Genomic DNA, 23256 nt, shown 5'->3' with positions numbered 1-23256 from the left:
GTGGCTGGTTTGATCTTATATCCAGACCACTGAAACTTTCTCCATATCAGCAATGAGGCTGTTTTGCTTTCTTATCATTCGTGTGTTCACTGCAGTAGCACTTTTAATTTCCTTCAAGAACTTTTCCTTTGCATTCACAACCTGGCTAACTGTTTGGCACAAGAGGCTTATCTCGGCTTTCGACATGCCTTCCTCACTAAGCTTAATCATTTCTAGCTTTTGATTATAAATGAGAGACGTGCAGTTCATCCTTTCACTTGAACACTTAGAGTCCACTGTAGGATTATTAATCGGCCTAATTTCAATATTGTTGTGCCTCAGGGAACAGGAAGGCTCAAGGAAAGGAAGACAGACAGGGGAATAGCTAGTCAGTGGAGCAGTTAGAACACACAAAACATTTACTGATTCAGATCACCATCTTATATGGGTGAATTCGTGGCACCCCAAAACAATTACAATAGTAACATCAAAGATCACTGATCACAGATTACCATAACAAATATTATAATAGTGAAAAAGTCTGAAATATTGTGAGAATTACCAAAATGTGACACAGAGACACGGAGTGAGCAAATGCTGTTGGAAAAATGGCACCAATAGACTTGCTCAAAGCAGGGTTGCCACAAACCTTCAATCTGTAAAAAACACAGTATCTACAAAGTGCAATAAAGCAAAGCACAATAAAATGAGGTACGCCTGTACGTAAGTGCTCAATTTCAGTATACATGTACAGTGGTTTCAGAACAGTTAACCCATTCACCATGGCAGAAACTTTATCAACTACAGTACAATGCTTATGTGCAGTTCCTTTTGCCTTCAGTCTTAAGCAATTCCACTCATTTCCAAGTTAAGTACCTTTTCTCCCATCCCCTTCAGTGAAGTTGTTTCATACGTTTGTAATATACAGTTAGATTCTCGTGATACATTCTGTATTCCATCCTGAGACCTCCAACCTCCTAAATGACTTTTTAATTTGCATACTTAAGATTCACTGTGTTACAAAGTTCTGTGGGTTTTGACAAAAGCATAGTGTTATGTACCTAACTTTACAGTATCATACAGAATAATTTCACTGCTCTAAAAAATCCCCTATGCTTCACCTATTTAGCCCATTACCACTCCCAAACTCTGGCAACCACTGTTTGTTTACTGGCTCTATAGTCTTGCCTTTTCCAAAATGTCATGTAACTGGAAACATACAGTATGTTTGTTAGACAGGCTTCTTTCAGTAAGCATACGCATTTACGATTCACCTACATCTTTGCACAGCTTGATACAGCAGTCCCTTTTATTGCTGAACAGTATTCTATAGTATGGATGTACCAGAGTTTGTTTATCCCTTCACCTATTGAAGGACATCTTCACTATTTCCAGTTTTGAGCAATTATGAATAAAGCTGCTATAAACATTCATACGCAGATTTCCATGTAGACATAAGTTTTTATACCAGTTGGGTAAATACCTCAGAACATGATGGCTGGATCATATGGTAAAACTAAGTTTAGCTTTATAGGAAAATGTTTAATTCCTAAACGAAAAAATTTCGGGAGAAAGAACTTTTTGTATCTTTAATTGACAATACATGGAAAAAAACCTGAGTTAATGTCAGATTTACATCACTGTAACTGGTTCTTTAAAATTATTAGTTAATAGGTATTAAAACTATATAAACACTTATCTCCATCTAGTGGCTACCAAAGAGTAGATATATAAAGTGAAATACCAATTTCAGAAACTTATGTTGACTGTTTACCACAGCACTGTTAGTTATAGCAAAATAAAAAACAAACTGAAAACAAAGTGAATATCCAATAATAGAGAGGTGGCTGAGTAAAGTACTTCATTATGGGCTATTATGAGCTTTCCCTCCATCCCCTCAAATAAAGGAATGGAAGGAAAAGAAACAAATTAGAGCAGTGGTTCTCAACTCTGGCTGCACATAAGAATCAGCTGGGAACTTTCAAAAGGTTCCTATGACTGAGCCCCACTCCCAGAGACTCTTCTTTAACTAGTCTATAGTGGATCCCAGGCACAGATATTATTTTACGGGGGATACAATGATTCTAATGTGCAAAGTTGAGTACTACTGAATCAGAACTACTAGAGAACACCTGGAGGTATTACTGAGGTAGAGAGCAGCAAAAAGTGATCCCATTTGGTAAAGCAAACAATGATCAAAATCAAGGAAGAAAGAAAGGGGGAGAGGGAAGAAGGAGGGGAAACCTGATATGAACATATAATTGTAGTATGTTTGTATATAATTATATAAATACAGAGAAAAGCACAAGAATACACAAACCAAGCTGTAATCATGGGTCATGGAAGAAGAAAAAAATAATATGGATTAAAAATATTTATATTAATCCTGTGTATATAACATTGCATACATATGCAAGCACATGTGTGCATAATGATATCTGGGATTAAAAGAGATCTACAGATACTAATTTGCAGGGATATTCATGATACATTGTTAAGTTTTTTAAAAAGGAAGCTGTACCCCAATGCTCACAGCAGCATTTATAATAGCCAAGATACAGAAGCAATCTAAGTGTCCACTGACCGATGAAATGGATAAAGAAGATGTGATATACACACACACACACACACACACACACACACAGAATAATATTCGGCCATAAAAAAATGAAATCTTGACATATGCAACAATATGGATGGATCTAGAAGGTACTGTGTTAAGTGAAGTCAGAGAAAGACAAATAACTGTATGATCTCATAAGTGGAATGTAAAAAAACAAAACAAAATGAAAACAGAATCATAGATACAGAGAACAAATGGGTGGTTTCCAGAGGGAAGGGGAGTGGGGAGTGGGAGGTAAAGTAGCTGAAGGGGATTAAGAGGCACAAACCTTCAGTTATAAAATAAATAAGGCAGTGGGATGTTATATATAGCATAAGGAATCTGGTCAATAATACTGTAGTAACTTTGTATGGGGGCAGATGGTTACTAGACTTAAAATGATCATTTCATAATTTATGCAAATATCAAATTACTATGTAGTACACCTGAAACTAACATAATATTGTACACTAACTATATTTCAATTTTTTTAAAAAAGGAAGCATGGGACTTCCCTGGCAGTCCAGTGGTTAAGGCTCCGTGCTTCCAATGCAGGGGGCACGGGGTCGATCTTTGGTCGGAGAACTAAGATCCCACATGCCGCACTGCGCAGGCCAAAAGAAAAAAAAAAAAAAAAAGGAAGCAAACTGTACACCATTATATACAGTAAAATTTTATTTCAGGAAAAACAAATAGAAACAAAATGTATTCATGTGAAACAAGAAAGCCTGTTTATAATGGTTTATCCCGGAGGGGTGAGATTTAAATGGGAAGGTAGGAAGAGATGATAAGCTTTGCTTTCATACAGTTTTGTATGATATGTTAAGCATATTTTTTTTTAATGTCTTGGATTGGTATCAGTGGGTCTTATTTATGGAACAAATAACCAAAACATAACTTACATATATGGGCTGTATTTTTTTTTTTTTGAAATATACCACAGCACAGATGACTGCCTTGAAATGACAGATGCAGCACCATCCCTCAAAAGTGAACAAATTTACAATCAGAGCGACCAACATAAAAAGTATTCTGTCCACGAGATCTGCTTTCTAATTTAAGTGAAAAGAAATTCAATTAGTTTCTATTTAGTTGAGAGAATAAGAATTTCACAAGTTAACATAGCAAAATTTACAATAATTTATAAAATAATAACATAGATGCAACAGCCATAGATACATAGGACTAATGCACTATATGCATTCCAACGTCACAAGTAGATCGGTCCTACCTAAAACAGAGCAAGTCTACAGCTGTGCCTGATTCCAAGGAAATGTAAGAATATAAAAGAGGCTAATTTATGATAGAATCAAACCCTAAAGCAGCAAAAAGATGTGTCGGGGAATAAGAAGCAGTTAAAGATATAAACAGCATCCTTTTTCATAATAAGAGAAATGCTAATTAAAATTAGACCAGATACCACTTCTTTTCACCTACCAGATTAGCAAAAATACAAAAGTTTGACAACATATTCTAATGACAAGTATGTAGGGAAATTGATACTCTGACACACTGTTGATGGGAATGCAAAATGGTACAACCCCGTAAGGGTAACTTGGCAATATCTAGCAAAATTACACATGTGTTTACCCTTTGACCCAGCAATCCCACATCTAGAAATCTATCTTACAGATATATTATCAAAATACAAAAAGATACATGCACAAAGATATTCACTGCAGTACAACTTGTATAACAAAAGACTGGAAATTACCCAAAGGTCTAATAATAGAAGACCATTTGAATAAACTATGGGGGGGTGGTGGTATTGCGGGGAATCTACTATACAGGTAGAAAAAAGAATAAAGAACATCTCTATACACTGCATGATGGGTTCTCCAGGATACAATGTTAAGTGAAAAAAGCAAGGTAGAAGAATTATACATAGTATGTTATCATTTACCTAAGAAGGGGACACTGGGGATGTAATTATTTTTATGTCTCAATATATATATATATCCCCAACCTCCTTTCTTATGTAAATTATTAAAAAATAAAAGGATAAACCTCAAATTAAACTGTATTATTAAATAGCAAAATAAACAGCTCCCTCCACAACTAACAACAATAAGAGGTCAACCAAATCCTGATCTATGCCAGCTCCTGCTTGGACTACCCCACTTTCCAAATGAAATCTTAAAGGATGGGTACTGCGGACAGTTACTATTTCTATCTACCTAGTATCTACTGTTCCATCTGCTAACAGCAGGACTCAATTTTGCTTAGAGAATCATACCATCACCACCCACTTTTGATTCATATGACTGGAGTGGGGCTGACCTTATAACTAGGCTAGACTCATAGTGTCACACCAAGGATTTTTGTTTCAGCTACTGGAAAAGAACTATTCTTTTCATTCTGGTTTAAAAATAAATAAATAAAACTTTCCAAACACATTGAATATCCCTTCTATCTTGTACCTTGTGCCTCAATCAATCAATCAATCATCAGTCTATTAATTCTTATTTTGCAACTATTCTCATAACTGTCCCTTTCTATCTCCGGGCTACCAACTTGGGGGAGTAGGGGAGGGGAGGGACTTAACTGCTCAATTTGCTTCAAATATGAAGAAATAGTAAAGAGCAGGCAAAGCTTGTTGATTAACAGCCCAGACTCCACCATTTACTACTGTATAACCTCAGACAAATTTCTTAACCTAAATTTAGGCATCTTTACTGGAATACTACCATCTATCTCATGGGTCTATCAGGACAAATAAGTCAATATACAGAATGTGTTTAGCATAGTTCTGGTTACACAGTTAACATACAAAAATATATATCATCATCATCATCATCCCCCAAAATTCATACTTAGACCCAGACCCAAAATACAGACAAGGTTTTGTATATACAATGCTTATAATAATTTAAAACATTTTAAAACTAAAGTCCAATTATGATGGGATGATTAAGTAAATTATAGAATAAAAGTAATAACAGTAATAGCCAATGCTTATAAACACTTATTATGTGCGAAGCACTCTGTCTTAAGTGTTTTAAATGTACTAATACATTCAATCTTCACAACAACCCTATGAGGTAGGCAGTATAATAATCCCTTTTTAACTATGTGGAAACCAATGTAGAGAGAAGTTCAGTAAATTACTCCAGGCAATGGAGTGGCTGCAATATGAACTTGGCAGTAAGGCTCCAGAGTCCATGATGATAACCACTACCTGCTACCTCTCCAACGAAGTAAAGCCTTTAAAAATCATAGTTACCAGGAGTTTTAATAATAATATAGGGATATGTTTACGCTAAAATGTTGAGCAAGAAGACATGAAACCAAATTGTACTATGCAGTATCATCTGTAATGTACATGTCTTCTGGATGGTGGGATTAGGGATAAAATTCATCCTTCTTTATGTTTTTCTGTACCATATAACTTCCACGATTAAATGTAGTATGTTTAAGATAAGAAAATAATTTCCAAAATAAATTTACTCTATATTAAGCATCTAAACTCTCACTTGAAACAATTATGTTGGATTTCAGTCATATCTATCTGATAAGCCTTAATGAATCAAGGTCTAACATCCTGACTTCTATACCTAGATGGCTAGTAAAAACAAGTAATGGGGTATAGTAATCAGGAGACAAAGACAGAAGGAATTGCAGAGGGAGTCTTGTCATATAGAAAATTTGATAACTACAAAAAGGCATTATCAACATATAAGAGTACTAATCACAGAGTAGAAATCTGTTGCATTCAGAGAGAAAAGCATTTGTCCTTAAATTTTTACCTAATGATGTACAATATTTGATTAGAGGACTTGTAAAGTACTGTATGTTATAAATTCGAAATACTCTACATGTTACTAGACTAGAAATCTTGGGAGAACATCCCTCATACACAAAGATAAAGGCAAAATAAGAAAGAAGCAACTACAGAATGCTTACATTTACAACACAGATGGGAAATAAGGCAAGAAGACAAAAGGTATCTGACAAATAAAGCAGAGGACTGGACTGAGATTAAATTGTGTCTGTATTACTGCTAAATAGTACCTCAGGTGTGGGCCCTGCTTCATGTGTTAATAACATTATAATACACAATATCAGATGTAAATAAGCAGAGTAATCAGAGGCAGTGAGACATACAACTCTGTAATTTTTATCTTGGGCATTGTATGAAAATGGGATCTCAAACAGGTTCTAGGGGTCAAACAGATCTCTTTGGGAAGGGAGTGAGATATAAATAAAAGGAATATGCAAATCTGAATGGTCCAGAATCCCACTGGCATGGCCATAAGCAACATAAATAAACCAAATGCTCATGAATCTATATTACCTCACCTGTCACCACTGCAGCATGCAAGAACCGGGACTAGGAGAGAGCGGAGCCCATTATCCTGATGGCTTCTGTGAATTGCCTCTGTTTGCTAGCAATCATGTCTGCCTGATCCCTCAATTGTTGTTCCTGTGCCCTGGCTACTGCCAAAAAAGATCAAACCTTCCAAAAAGTAGTAAGATTTAGGACAGCGAGTCAATAACTTTGCAGACTAATGACATTCAAATATATGATTGTGAACATAACTGGTTCCTAAGCATTGCTTATCAATTTTTATACTTAGCCTGGGTGAGCAACATCTCCCACTCTCATTAGCAACTATTCCAAACCTCAGGTGGCATTCTTTTCACTCAGCAGAACTCATGTTTTACTTAGCCCTGAAAACTGAAGCAACTGAGTGATCACCTGAACTTCCCACTTCCCCTGCCCCTAATGGAACTTACCTCTATCTCCATCCACTCTTTCCCTCTTCCCTCCAGTCTCCTCAGGGAACGCGGTGGCCATTCTCCTATTCAGGACAGTACTACCTAACATCCTCTGGATACTTTGCTTAATCAATTCCTTAGAAAACTGTTGTTGTTCTGTCTCACTTGGGAGTGGGAGGCAACAGATAAAAACAATTTCTAAAAGCAGTATTAACTAAGCTTTTTTTCTTAGTTCCTAAGGTTGCCAACAAACAAACAAACAAACCAAACTGTACATCAAACTGGTTACACTACCTCCCCCCAAAAGACTGCTCTCAAGTGACTTCAGAACACAGAGCTTTTGACTACATACCCTTAGTAGAATTACCGAAGGACAAAATGATCTGTAAACAATTTTAAATTTTTTAAACTTAATTCAGTGATTTCATTGTTTAACATAATATCCAGGTTGGTATTTGAAGCTATTTACTTTGAAAGAAAAAGTAATTTTCTTACATATGATGTATTGTGCTTGAGTAGGAGAATATTCTCAATCCTAGGACACGTATGTTGAAGTATTTAGGAGTAAAGTGTCATGATGTCTATAACTTACTTCATTTAGTAGAGACAGACAGAAAGAGAGGAAAAGAACAAATAAAGAAAAATGTTAACTAGGGGAGGGTTATAGTGGTACATGGGAATTTATAATACTATTCCTTTAGCTTTTCTGTATGTTTGAAATTTTTCATAAGAATAAACAGCATGTGTGAAATTAACTCATTTTGGTTTAAAAAAAAAAAAAGCATTTATATACATATATACTCAGAAAAAGATTTGTAAGGATACAGCCTAGGTTAGGAAATCTGATAGTAAAAATATAATATTATTTTCTTATTTTTGATTATATGTGTTTTCTAAGTTTCTATAGTAAAAATTTAATGTTTTTGTAATAACAGAAATTTTAACTTTATATATTATAATAACAAATATTAGTAAGTATCTAATCAAGACTGCAGACTCAGCACAGGCTTTTGTCTCCATTCCTTCTAAAAAACCACTGAAATAAAAGTAGAGAAATACATAAAGAAATATTTCCACAAGAATATAGAAAAAGGATGGAGTTGTGGAAGAGAGTTTCACCAACCAACAAATAAGAAATGTCAATAAAATTTCCAAAAGATTGGAGAAGATGGAGACATGCTGACAATGAAAGAAAGTCATAAAAGCTGCAACCACTTATGTATTATGAGAAAGTTACAGAAAGGAAGAATTGATCTGTCCATTAGAAGAATGTCAACTCTGGGCTCAGAATCAGTCAGTGAGGCAGAGGATAGGAGTCATAAGTATTAAGCGACTCTGAAAACAGAGTAATTAATCAAAAGTCCATATACAGAACTTCACTACTCAGCACCCCAATTCCCTCTCCAACTTTGACTGACAGAGCACTCAGATAATTTGACATTTACCTCACAGAGGAAAAAAAGACTATTTTTCTCCAGAGGAACTGAACAAGTCACTTGGAGAGCACTGGGGTTTCTAATTGAGTGTTAACATCTGGGGGCCCAAACAGAGTAGTCTGCAGTCCTCCCACCAAAATCTAAGTCTGACAGTCGACACGCCTCATCCATACTCAGGCTAAAGAGAATTACTAGAATCAAACCTACTTAGACCTCAGCAGGGTAAACCCAAATTAACTACCCAGACCACCTTTCCAGGAGAGTCAAGGATTATCAGGCAAATAAGGAAAACTCAGGGTAAACCCAAATTAACTACCCAGACCACCTTTCCAGGAGAGTCAAGGATTATCAGGCAAATAAGGAAAACTAACAACATGAAAGACTAACTTAAATTTCTAAGCAATTTAGAAGGATAAAGGATAATTGAGAAAGAGAGAGAGAGACATTCAGAAAGATTTGAGAAAAAATTCTATAGACAAAGTAAGACCAAGATATTGAAGAGAAGAAACCTCTAGGCATGTAAAGCAAAAAGAATACATGATATAAAAAAGACATAACTGATTAACCTAGTGGTAGGGCAGGAATAAAGATGCAGACGTTGAGAACGGACTTGAGAACACAGGGGGAAGGGGAGGCTGGGAGGTAGTGAGAGAGTAGCATTGACATATCTACACTACCAAATGTAAAATAGATAGCTAGTAGGAAGCTACTGCATAGCACAGGGAGATCAGCTCAGGGCTTTGTGTCCACCTAGAGGGGTGGGATAGGAGGGTGGGAGGGAGGCGCAAGAGGGAGGAGATATGGGGATATATGTATGCATATAGCTGATTCACTTTGCTGTACAGCAGAAACTAACACAACATTGCAAAGCAGTTATACTCCAATAAAGATGTATTAAAAAAAAAAGACATAAAAGATTAAAAGATCAATCCAGGAGATCCAATATCCAAGTAGTGAGAGTCCCACCAAAAGAGAATAAAGAAAATATAAGGAGAAAAGTATTATAATAGTTTCCTATTGCTGTTTCACAAATTACCACAAAATTCAGTGGCTTAAAACAACATTTATGGGCTTCCCTGGTGGCGCAGTGGTTGAGAGTCTGCCTGCCAATGCAGGGGACACGGGTTCGAGCCCTGGTCTGGGAAGATCCCACATGCCACGGAGCAGCTGGGCCCGTGAGCCGCAATTGCTGAGCCTGCGCGTCTGGAGCCTGTGCTCCGCAACAAGAGAGGCCGCGATAGTGAGAGGCCCGCGCACCGCGATGAAGAGTGGCCCCCGCTTGCCACAACTAGAGAAAGCCCTCGCACAGAAATGAAGACCTAACACAGCCATAAATAAAAAAATAAATAAATTTTTTAAAAAAAATTAAAAAAAAAAAACTTTAAAAAAAAAAACAACATTTATTATCTCACACAGTTTCTGAGGGTCAGGAGTCTGGGAGCAGCTTAGCTGATGGTTCTGGCTCAGCATCTCTCATGAGATTGCTATCAAAGTAACAGCTGGGCAGTATTCATCTGAAAACTTGAATGGGGCTGGCACTTTCACATCCAAGTTCAGTCACATGACTGTTGGCCAGAGGCCTCAGTCCCTAACCACACAGGCCTTTCCATAGGGCTGCTCACAACATGGCAGTTGGCTTTCCCCAGAATGAGTAATCCAAGAGCAAGAAAAGCCGTCAAGAGAGAAGCCATAGTATCTTTCATAACCTAATCTCAGAAATGACATACCATCACTTCTGCCATATCCCAGTGATCATGTATACCAATTCTGGCACAGTGTCAGAGAAGACTACACAGGGCATAAATACTAGGAGGTATGGATCGAGGGTCATCTTGGAAGATGGCTATATTAGTTATCAAGAAAATCATAGGAAAAATTTTTCTCAGAGCTTCTGATACATGAATCTTCAGACCGAAAAGGTCCATTAAGTACTAAGGAGAATGAAAAAAGATTCACCTAGATACATATCATAAAACTTCAGATCTCTAAAGATCAAACAATTATAAAAGTGTCACAGGAAAGGGAAAAAAATGCTCACCCACAAATGAATAAGAATCAAACTACCACCATACTTCTTATCAAATTAATGGCAAAAGACAAGGGAGTATTGCTTTAACAGTTGTAACAAAATGTGTATCAACGGGGAATTTTATGTTCATCCAAATTAACAATCAAGCATGAGAGCAAACCAGAGTTCCATCTGGAAATATAAAGAATCAGAAAGTTTAGCTTCCAGCACAAGCATTATTGGGAATACACTTGAGGCTGCACTCCAATAAACAAGACTCCCAAAAAGACATAAGATGCAGGAAGCCCCAGATCAACATGATAAGAGGAAAATCCTAAGGTAATGGCTGCAGAGCATGCCTACAGAGCAAATGGACCAGACTGGAATAGAATTCCATGCAAAGGACAGTATGACTGAGTGGGCAGAATAATAGGGATTATCATAAAGGCATATTAGTTCGAAAAAAAGGCCGTTGGAAACTTCAGGAGAAACAAAAGACAATATAACAAAGTAATGGCCCAAACAGAAATGAATAAAGGATGGTATGGTTTTAGCAATTGCAAGACTGTGAGAAAAGAGGCTATATACTAAACACAATCTCCTTAAAGTGCGCTAGGAGTCAGGCCACTGGACTCAAAAAAAGTAAATGAATACTAGGTTATCTTTTAGCCCTGTATTCAACAACATTCAAAAAGTTAACTGTTTTTCAACGTTTAGAATAAACCTTTGGATGGAAGACTTGACTGCAACTGCAAAACAAAATGTTGGCAACCTTAATTTAAAAGAAAAGAAGTAACTAATAAAATGTAGAAGGTAGAGATAAGGAAAAGAAAAATGAAAAATAGGGGTGCTTATTAGTTCATTTTATATGAAGAGATATGAAGAAACTGGCTATAGATAGAACACTTAATAGAACACTTAATTGTAACACTTACTACAATTATCTTTAATCTGTGAAAACCAAAAATTATATATAATTATTAATTTTTGGAAAGAAGGAAAAGAAAACACAATGGAAAAAGTGAAAGCAGTGTCAATGAACTAAATCTTCATATTTCTTATAAGAAAGTCAACTGATAGCAAGTTAATCCAATAAGCAGAATTTAGTATACTTTACATGAAAGTTATGTCCTGAACATAAACTCTACTGTTGATGGTTTAGAACACATTATGCTAAATCTGGACTGACCCTCCTCTTCACACCTCTTCTGAACATTAGTTATTATATATTGAACATTAGTTAATATATATATATAACTTTAGTTACATGTGCTTATGTGCATGAGACTGTATTTGCATGTCTGAATGCACATATGTATATATATTTTAACTAAAGGCACAACTTCAGTGTATTTTCTTTCAGCATTTTTGTCTAAAAGTTAAAAAAAAGAGAGAAATCAATGAAATGCAAGTAATAGTCAGGGAAGGGAGTATCCTGGTTAACTGAAGACTGAGATTAATTGAGATTTAATCTATTTCTCCTATGTTTGTAAAAGATTACTCATAGCAATCTACCATCACACAGGAAAATGGCATCCTCTCTCATTGTACAAATGCTAATGCTAATCCTAATGGAAGTGAGAAGTGCACCTGATTTTAAGAAATAGTGAAGGGGTGGGCGGCAGGAAGAGACACTGAAAGTATCTGAAAAGTATTTTAAGGATCTTAGAATAATTTCACAGGAAAAAATCAGAATAACTAAATTCATATTGATGAACCTCATAAATCTAAAGGACAGTTTAACAGAAGAAAGCAGCAGGAGAATACTGTATTACTACCATCAGGAAGAACTTTCTAACAACTGTAGCTACTCAACAACAGAATGGACTGTCTATAATTAAGGTCTGATCTTCCACCACTCTATTGTTTAAATAAAGACCAGAAATCATCTGTCTGTAATGTTAAAAACTGGTGGATGACTGGACTAGATAATCCCTAAGGTAATAACTGTAAGTATGAGAGTTCTAAACTAATAAATTTTGACTTACCAACATCCATTGCAGTTTCCATGAAGCTTTTCTGTCGTGAAGCAAATTCTGCAAGCAATTTCTGCTGCCTCTCTCTGGCCTTTTGTCGTCTAGATTAAACAGAAATAAAGTGATAAGTACCAGACGTGCTTAAGACATACCTACTATCTTTCAGGAGTATATAATGTATGAAAGGCCCCCGGCACACAGTTAAGAACAACCAATTTTCTGTACTATGTATTAAATTTCAGGTAAAATTTTACTGTCCTTAAAAGGATTCTGCTGCTTTAAAATAGTTTGAAAATCACTGGGCTTAAATAGGTAAAAATAAAAGCCACGATTTACTTTAAAATGTGAAATAATAATTAAAGTAGATACAAAATTTGGATGTCCAACAACACAATTTCCTAAATATATGTCAGTTCATAGCAAGAGCAAGAAGAGTTTTAGCTAGGAATCCACAATTTAACCCCAAGTACAAATAATAGCAAACTCATTGCTAGAAGAAACTATTATGTTAAGCTATGAACAGAATCTAAAAGTTAAGAATAGTCAGATTTAGGGGACTTCTCTGGTGGTCCAGTGGTTAAGAATCCCCCTTCCAGTGCAGGGGACACGGGTTCGATCCCTGGTTGCGGAACTAAGATCTCACATGCTGCCAGGCAACTGAGCCCGCGCGTTCTGGAACCCACACGCCACAACTAGAGAGAAGCCCGCACACCGCAACAAAAGATCCCATGTGCCGAAACTAAGACCCGATGCAGCAAAAATTAATTTATTAATTAATTAATTTTTTAAAAAAAGAATAGTCAGATTTACTGTTACCTTAAGAACAGGTCTCTTCCTAAAAGAGAAATAGCAAAAAGCCAGGAAGTTTTCCAGTTTCTACTAGGAAATATTCCAAGTTTGGTTTATTTTGTTTGAAGTAAAAGAATATGAAAGAGTCTCAAATATAAGATAAAGATAAAACTATATTCCAAATCTAAGCATAAATATTCCTTTGGATTAATTCACTTTATTCTATTTATTAATTATCCCTTATCTACTTCCAAAGAGTATTTTAATTTGAGGCTAGTTGAAAAAGAAAAAAAATGACTATAACATAAGGATAAGAAAATAAAAGTAAACTAATAAAGACAGGAGATAGGCTTCCCTACATTTAAAGATGCTAGAAATACTAATAAGCATAAAATTCTACCCCCAGCAAGGTAAGGTTAATATAGTAATTCAAAACAAGAGAGGAGGGAGAGGAAGAAGAAAAAGGTTATAAGTTATATATTAACTCATTGGGAGAGACAAACTTTTTACTTGAACTAAACTCAAAAAGGGATTTATCATATCCCATGATACAAAGGACATTAAAAACATAATGGATGGAGTATACTATAGCAGTTTCTTTTAGTGACCATTTATTATATCTATACACTACAAAAGAATTTTATTAAACTGAGATTCTATGAAGTAATTTCTATGGGAAACATGAAAGAATTCTGCTATTAGTCTGAAATGATTAAAGGATATAGAATATAGAATTTAGAAGAATGGAATGCTGATGGTAATTTTTAGATTATTCACACATCCGCTCCGACCCATTTAGTGGAGATAATCACAAACGTCTATAAAATCAAGTACTGTGGTCCAGCTTACCATGAAAAGTTACATAATTTTGCCAATAAAGTTCAAGAGATTTTTAACACTCCTTTTCTAACATTTACTTTAAATGTAATTTAGGCCCCACTTAAGAAAACTCACTTTATTACCTAATTTATAAATACAACTCTTATTTTTTATATTTTAAGCCAATATATTATTATCCAGGTTGATCACTCACCTTACTCATCAAACTGGACTCCCAATGACATTAGCCATTTCAAAAAATTAAAAACCACTCCTGCGCTTTCTTTCCTGAACATGGAAGGTGGCACAGTGGCCTAGGACAGGGTGTCAAGACCCAACAGCCTGGCACAGGAGGGCATTCGTGTGGGGGAAAGTTACAAGAAATTGGTTATACACAAGGGAATTAATCAAAAATTAATACATATTAAGGATTATAGGGGCCAGGTTTCTCACTATGGGAGGAGAGAATTACAATTATGAAAAGAAGGAAAAGAAGAATAAATCCTATGGTGTTGGATTAGAATTGGGATTATCAGGTTGAACTCACAGTCATAGTTTTTAATAACTCTCTCTCCCCTCCCTTTATCCCCCCCCATACACACACATTTTGCCCACTAACAGGGTCTGTGAATGAGCTCATTAGAATGAGCACGTGGACTGTGGTTTCTAAATAAGATTCTTTACTAAAAGGAACCAGGACTCTTTGGAGAAATGGCTAATACCAAACACAAGATGAACCTGGGCTATCTTCTTGGCCCAGAAAATAATTGAAAATGCTCAAAGAATGGTGGGGAGAAATCCAAAGAACACAGAAACCAGCTTGAAGGGACTCCCACTGGTCAAATCTAGAACAATTTGAGCATCAAAATGATTAATGAGGAAGAAATTATAACCCATAAAATAAAATAGGAATCCATAACTCCAAACTGATATAAGTAAATAAATGAATAAACTGAAAGTTGATGGAGATCAGGATATTGCAGCATCTCAAAGTATCTCCCCACAAATTACATATTAATTACAAAGGGGGGAAAAAAGAGAGGAAAGTTACTAAGAGTAACTTGACAGTGAAGAAGTCTAACAGACACCCTCATAATCAAGTGATCAAAGTTAATCACCAGTAATGAAACAAATTAAAATCATGTGACACCTGATGGGATACAGTCAAAAGAAAACAGCAACACTTCCTTTTTTTTTTTTTTTTTTTTTTGGCCAGGCCGCGCAACTTGCAGGATCTTAGTTCCCCAACCAGGGATTGAACCCAGGCCATGGCAGTGAAAGCCCGGAATACTAACCACTAGGCCACCAGGCAACTTCCCAGCAACACTTCCTTGATATTCCTCTCAAAGGTGCATCACCTGAATCCAAACATAATGGGAAAGGAGACAAGCCCAAATTGAGGGACGTTCTACAGTGTCTATTGCTCTATAATCTTCAAAAGTGCCAAGGTCAAGAAAATAAAGGAAAAACTGAGGAAACTATTCCATGCTGAAGGAGACCAAAGAAACATGACAACAAAATGCAATGAGCGATTCTGGACTGGATCTTTTTGCTCTGAGACACGTTACTGGGACAACTGTCAAAACTTGGGATCTAAGGATTTTATCGTACTAAATAAAATGTTGATTCCCTTATTTTGAAAGGTGTATTCTGATTAGGTAAGAAAATGACCTTATTCCTAAAAAACACGCACTAAAGTATTCCAGGGTAAAGCAACTTACTCTGAAATGATCCAGGAAGTTCACTGTATTATCCTTGAAACATTTCTGTAAGTTTGAGATTTCTTCAAAATAAAAAGGTTTTAAAAATTAAACCCATCCTCAAAGGACAAAAATTCGTCATCAAGGAAGAAATGGAAACAAACAAAAATGTGCCGTAGATGCTCAAAGACATATGAGACCTCCAAAAATGTTTAAATAATAATAGCACTGATAGAATATGTTTGGTCTCCTATACTACTCCTTCATAAACTTTTAATAAACTTATAAGTTTCAGTATGTTTCTTTAATTAAAACAATGAGCTACGCACTCTACAGCTCACCTTTAAATACATACATGTACATTTACATTTAGAATACATATGGCTGTCACCATGTGTATTCTAAATGTAAATGATAACTCAACCAACTCAAGCATGCTAAACGCACAAGCACTGACTATCTTTGATTCCATTTATCTTACAAACTAATCAGCTGATAAACATCAAGGTGATTAGCCTCAGATGGCCAAAAGTGGGGATGGGGGGTGGTAATATAAAATCTTCAACTGTACCATACATTAGTTTAAAGCATTAAAAATAAAAACTACCTTTCTTCTTTGTCCAGTGTTTTCTTCTCTGCAGCAGTGATCTTTTTGGGTGGTACAGGAGGGGTCACTTTTCTACATATCTCTTCAATGATGCGTTTGTTCATTCTGCTTTGCAATGCAGCTTTTAGTAAAATTCTTTCTACTGCAGTTATACCATCTCCATGACTATATTTAGGTATTTCCGGTTGGATTAAAATTTCTATGTCATCAAGCCATGGAGGATAGTAGGAGTTTTGTTTTCCTGAGAGTTTGTGGTGAAGTTTAATTAACAAAGACAATATGCTTTCTTTAATTTCCAAAATGGCTGTAGTTAACTGTGGAGCTGAACCAGGTGCAGACCATTTATTTGAAGTTTTAGGACGAACCACCTGATTTGCTTCACTGCTACTGCGATTGATGATCTCCTGAAACTTCTTTCTACGCTCTGCTACTAAGCTGAAAACTTGAGCTGTACCAGAATTCTACCATTCAAAAGAGAAAGAAAGAAAAATCAAGAGAAGTTATTCAGTGTCAAGTTTAAAACCATATTAGTACTACATTTTCAAAAGGGAATGTTCAAAGTTTCCTCCAAAGATTTATTTAATAGATTTGCTCTTTAAGTAAATCTGTCTCTTCACTTCTCTCAAGTATACTTAGTCCCACTCAACCTGGAAACATCAAGGAGAAAGGCGATTATCCACAGTAACACCTCTTTTACAACCTCCTGGGCCTACCTACTAGGGAAAATAGACAAAGCTTGAGTAGTTTCTACAGCCATATTAAAGAGGAATCATAAACAAAGTCCTTCATCAGATTAAAGGAATAAAAGCTATTCTATCCAACATTCGTCAAGAATACTATACTCTTTACCAACTTCTAGAAGACCACGATATCTTCCACTTAAGAAAATTATAAATTAATTTTTTTCCAAGTTAATGAATCTGAACTGCTAATTAATTTCATTTTTAAGGAACTTCAAAAGTTTGAAAATTAATTCTAACACAAATGCTTTAAGTTACTGAAATGAAATATAAAGATGAAAAATCAAACTAATCTCTTTCATATTTAAATATCACTATAATTTGTTATTTGAACAGATTTTTTAAAACCATTTTTCTCAATAATTTATCTTCAAACTAGCCTTTTTTGCTAAAGCAGTCAAACTGCATTAGGGCTCTTAGAAATCATCTTTTAATTAAGATACAAGTTAGTTTAATGGATTTCATTAATTTTTTTAAGCAAGCATAGAAAGGATGCTTCAATCAGTTGAGCTTTTTATGAGCTAAATTATAACATACATTATTTTTTTTTAACATCCAAGCTGTTTTTCAACGTACTCTCTACCAGCATTAGAGGCAAAGGCTGCCGCTTATAGATTCCAATATTTTAATCAAAATTCGTTATGGTGTTCACAGCAAAAACATATTGTCAAAGACAAAGAAAGTTCCTACAAATGGACTCTTCAACAAGAAATGTCTGATTCAATGTTCTTCACTTGCAAAAATCTATATTGTAGGAATTAGAGGTATTTAAGTTTAGTTACTTGCCCTGTCATATCAAGAGTTTTCATTTCTGCTTTCTATAAATTAATTAAGCTACATGCAATGAGAGAGCTGATTTTCAAAATGAGTCCAAATACACAATATATGGAGTTTAAGATTTTTGTGGGCTTATTTTATCAAAGTTAATTAACTGCCATAGGAGCAAAAAAAAAAAAGTTGTGAATGGGCATGCCACCAGCAACTAAAGATTAAATTTATTTTGATTTAGGAAACATTCATTTTTAAGATGTTAGTAACAATGCTAAATGTAAACAGACTGAAATGTGCCGCTTATAATTGGCCCAAAATACTAACACTACTAAGAAAAACCCACTATTAAATATGCAGTATTATTTTTTAAGTTCAATAATATGAATTTTCTTTAAAATTAAGCCTAAATTACTGCATTTAAAACACACACACACACACGTTAAACATTTTTTTAATCTAACCATATTAATTAAACACACACATATACACACAAATACTTCAGCATTTGTCCCCATTTCCAGTTAAAGCCATATTGCTAGTTAATGCAAATATTATATACATCTACCTCTCTTTGAAGAACTTTAGGCCGACGTGAACTCTGGCAGATTAAAGGAAAAAGACGGGTGAGGCAAAAGTTGCTTAGATATATCAGAGGAAATAAAAGACAATTTAAAGTTATCTACAACCACATTTATTTTTCTTTTGGATATGATAGGATGATCTAAATGACACAACCCAGCATAACAAAGTCTTTCCTTTTTTTTATTCTCTCTTTTACACTTACTTGTAAAGAACCCAAGCTATCAGAGCTGGTACTTGCAGGTGAGTCTCTCTTCACTTCCGGAGCAGTCTCTGGAACTCTCACTCTAACATAATTTATAAAGTGTCGCATGTTCAATACTAAGTTACTACCAGGAAACCAACTGTCATGACAACGTTCTGGTCCACCTACTGATGCCTAAAACATAAACATAATGAATATCAAACCTTGCCAATCTGGTCTAAGGTACAATGGAAATGTAACAAGCCCAAATAATAGTCTATTGCCTGTCATATTCCTGAATCCCTTATAGTCTCATTCACAAATCACAAAGTGCTAATAAAACCAAATACAAACACAAAATTTTAGAACAAATTTCTCAGTACTAATATAGGTAAGTCCAATGGAAGTCAGCTAAGCTTCTCCAGAAAAAAAAACATTTTTCAATTTGGAAATACTTAGTACAGAATATTATTCATCAACCATTAGGAATAACTCATAATACAGTCAAATAATGCTAATTTGGACTAACTGTAGAAGAAAGTCTGAAAAATCAACCAAAAGTCTGACTTAAGTCTTAGAGGAATCGTAATGACCTTTTAATATCTATGAAAGAATATATGTTGACTCAACTTAGAATATAAAGTACAGTCTAGTCTTTTTACTTGTCTGTTTTTTTCTTGTTTGTATTTTTGCTGTTATTATGTTGTGTTGTATTCTGTCTTTTTGGAGGGAGGGGATGAGGAAAATATCAATTAATTATAAAATCAATTAGTAGTGACAATTACTTTTATGGAAGTGATACTTATAAAATCCTGAAACAGATTAACAAACAACTTGCATTCTTAAGTAAACATTCTCCCTTATAACAATACTTACTCCATTAACTTAAAACCTTTACAGAAACAATTTGCTATTCAAAATTAATCCCTAATCAAATTATTAGAATTTCTAGACTGAATTCCTAACATAACAATTATTTACCAGTAATCAATGCTATTAGCATAACACCAAAAGTGCACTAACCACGTTTCTTAGATCTACATATTATGAATTACGAATTTCAAATTCAATAATTCTACAAATGGAGTTTAATGTATTAGTGAAACCTCTAAAAGAACATATGTATGTGAAGATTAAAAAGGGCCTTTTCCAGTAGTTCTTAGGAAGATTTTCATCTGAGTATGATGAATCCATAAATACCTTTCAAGATGACATACAACCTTTTATTAAGGCATGTCATAACTTTAACATTTAAAAATACAAGAAACTACTTACCTCTTCATCTGATTCCTCTTCAGCTGAATTTTCAAGTCCTAATTCAATCAGATATAAAACCATGCAGAGTACATGTTCTGACAGATTTTGATGATCCATCAAAATCTTTAAAAAGGGAAAAAATGCCCTGTAATTACTTTTTTCCACAAAACATATTTCACTTAAATATCAAAAAATATTTTAATGTTATAGATGAAAGTAACATAAAATATATATACACATATATATATATGTGTATGTATGCATATGTATATATATACATATATATACAAAATTCATAATCAGATACGTAAGTAAAGCTATACCTTGGTGAAAAGACAAAACTAAAACCAGTAAAACAGGTTCCCTCTCAAGATCACACAGTATTTTAGGCAATATCCAGAAATATTAGTTCACTGATTTCCTAAAGGTTAAGACATTAAATAATCCACTAAAACCATTATTATAAAAATACTAGTATCTAATAAAGTAATTTAACAAGACTATTTTACATCCTAAGTTGCTGACACTCTTCTGCTGATGACAAAGATATCAGATAAATAAGTTTGTTAAATAGGATAATTCATGCAAATGTGTTTGGCATAGTACTTGGCATATAATTGGGAGCAAAATAATTGTTTATGGAACATTAATATTTTTAAAATCTGTCTCTAAAATTAAAGTTCTGAACCTGAGTGTTTTGTGCTGTTGTGTAAATGTGTATGCAATGTGTGGTTTATATGAGTGAGAAAGGAAAAAGGAATGCAAGTGGTTAGGAGAGAGGCTTCTCTAAGGAAATACTGATACATCTGACCTTATACATGGAATACACAGTGCAAGCCTTACACATTTTATGCAGGACTTTGGGGCTAACCTACACCAATCACTCATTCAATATGATGCAACAAACTATTAACCAGAAGACACATAAAATACCATAAGAAAAAAACAGCCTGGTAGCTATCATGTTGTCTTCATTATTTAAAAAAAAAAAAGCCATCTGGTCAAACTATGGAAGGGGTAAGAGGAAGAGCTTCTGCAGGGAGTGGCATTGTCAGCTGCAGATGAGACTAAAGAGAACAAAAAAGAGGCCAGTCTAGGCTGAGCCTAGCAGAAACTGCCCAAACGGCAGAGGGAGCTTGGAAAGGACTTAGTCACTTAGGAGCTAATCTATTGTGACTAAAAAATAAAGACTTTCAGTTCACTGACTTTTTAATGCTTATTCTGACTACTGAGAAGGCTTTTCCATTCATATTTTGTGTGGCACAGTGGTGAGGAGAATAGACTTTCAAAACCTTTTAAAAACCTGATTTTTTATACAAATTCTGTATATACTTAGCTATTTGACCTTGAGCAACATCTGGCCTTAAGTTTTCTCATCTTTAAAACTAGAATAGTAGTCCAGAATTATTGCAAGGATTACATGATTACTATCTGTAATTTCCTTCATACAGTATCTAGCAATTGGTGTTCAATAAATAGTAGGTAGATGGTACGGATAGTGGGAGGAGCAAGAACAGCAGTAAGAGGGGACTGAAGGCTGGGAGGCAACAAAGGTCATTTTTTCTAATCCAGTACTTTACAGGGAGGAAACCAAGGCTCAGCCACACACTCAGCTAGCACAAGCAATACTAGAACACAGTTTCAAACTCCCAAGGATTGCCTATCATTACTACTCTGCCTCCTCTTAATAAATAAAGCATTACTAGCTAAAATCAAATAAATTTTGGCTTGAAATCCTATGGCATTACATCTTACAGCTTCAAATGAGTAACTTAAAGGCTAAGAAAAGAAAAAACTTTATTAGGTACTACAAAAAAAAAATAAATGGTTTCTGGGGATTTTTATCAACATGTTCTATATTAAAGTTTTTTAATATTAAACATGGCAGGAGATGAAATGGTTTACTGACACTGATTTTTAGAAAGTTGACCTGCCAATGCAATGTCAATTAAAGGTTCTTCTATTATCATAAAAGTCATGAAAGCTATTACAAAGTTGAGATTTTAAAAAATTTGTTCATAATAATCTTGCAACAATTAAATACTGCCTTTCTATTTTTCATGAAATATTCTTTTTACAGTAAGCAAATAAAAAGGTTGAAAAAACTTAACTTGAAAGAGGACACAAATCATTTGCAGTAGGCTTCTTTAATTTTTAAATCAAGAATTACTGACATTTATTATCCGTAAGATGTTACGGAAAAACACAAACTTTTTGCCCAACCCAATACATGTACTTAGCTTCACTATCTGAACTAGTTAATCTCTAAAACTTAAAAATCATATCTGAAAAATGAGAATAACAACAGAACTTTCACTCATAAGGAAGTTTCCTAGAATTAAACAAAGTAATGTATATAAGTGTATATAAAGTACTTGAAACAAAATCTGGCACTAAGTAGACATTCAAAAAATATCTATTTGTAAAAAATCAAAACCACAAATATCTTCTTAGTAAGAAAAAATATTCTACTTTTCTTAATGAAAAAAAGAACATTTTAAATCATTTTACTGAATAATTCTCTTAGAAATTAATGAAAATAAACCATTCAAGATGTTTTTTTGAGGCGCATGTCTAAAATTTTAACAGGAGTAATTTTTACAAGTAAAACGAAAAACTGGTCATGGGGTAGAGTTAAAAAGAATAGGGGGTACAGAAATCTAAAAGCTATATTTGTTTACACAGCAAACAAGAAAAAAACTAAAGTGTCTACTTAACTAAATTTAATGTATATTTTCTTAAGTAATTTAAGTAATGTATATGTAGTAATTGTAAATTTGCCTAACAAATAGGCTTACTTTTTTATTTAATTTAATTTTTAATTTTTCAAATTCTAATTAGAAAGAAGAAACAATAGTTTTTTTTGTATCTAACTGTATAATGTTTATTGTGTCTAGTTACTTTATAAATGTCTATAGTTATTTTATCTATATAACATGAGTATAGTTTGTCTTTCATCTCTTATCCAGGTTAGAACATAAATATGCCTGTTATATATATATATACACATACTCCATGACATTATGTATACAATTTTTGAGTACACAACTAATGTTAGCCTAATAAGTAAGTCAGTTCTGTGTGAGAAGA

At 34.4% G+C, this 23256-nt stretch overlaps 1 protein-coding gene across 6 annotated transcripts in view; it reads right to left on the bottom strand.

Moving 5' to 3' along the window:
* UBR3 (ubiquitin protein ligase E3 component n-recognin 3) overlaps positions 1-23256 on the bottom strand; it is a 224368-nt gene that overhangs the window by 85171 nt on the left and 115941 nt on the right. For 3 of the 6 annotated variants that reach the window (XM_036857253.1, XM_036857254.1, XM_036857255.1), the window contains exons 21-25: positions 20185-20289; positions 18931-19104; positions 18712-18744; positions 16636-17096; positions 12733-12821 (exon numbers count right to left, since the gene is read on the bottom strand). In XM_036857253.1, coding sequence (XP_036713148.1) covers positions 12733-12821; positions 16636-17096; positions 18712-18744; positions 18931-19104; positions 20185-20289 — 862 coding nt within the window. The remainder of the gene's footprint in view (positions 1-12732; positions 12822-16635; positions 17097-18711; positions 18745-18930; positions 19105-20184; positions 20290-23256) is intronic. The other 3 variants (XM_036857259.1, XM_036857256.1, XM_036857257.1) reach the window with 1 other exon arrangement.

This window comes from Balaenoptera musculus, chromosome 7 (genome assembly GCF_009873245.2).
Source record: "Balaenoptera musculus isolate JJ_BM4_2016_0621 chromosome 7, mBalMus1.pri.v3, whole genome shotgun sequence".
Classification (NCBI taxonomy): Eukaryota; Metazoa; Chordata; class Mammalia; order Artiodactyla; family Balaenopteridae; genus Balaenoptera; species Balaenoptera musculus.
The sequence above is the reverse complement of the archived record's forward strand: the minus strand, read 5'-3'. Positions and strand labels throughout refer to the sequence as shown.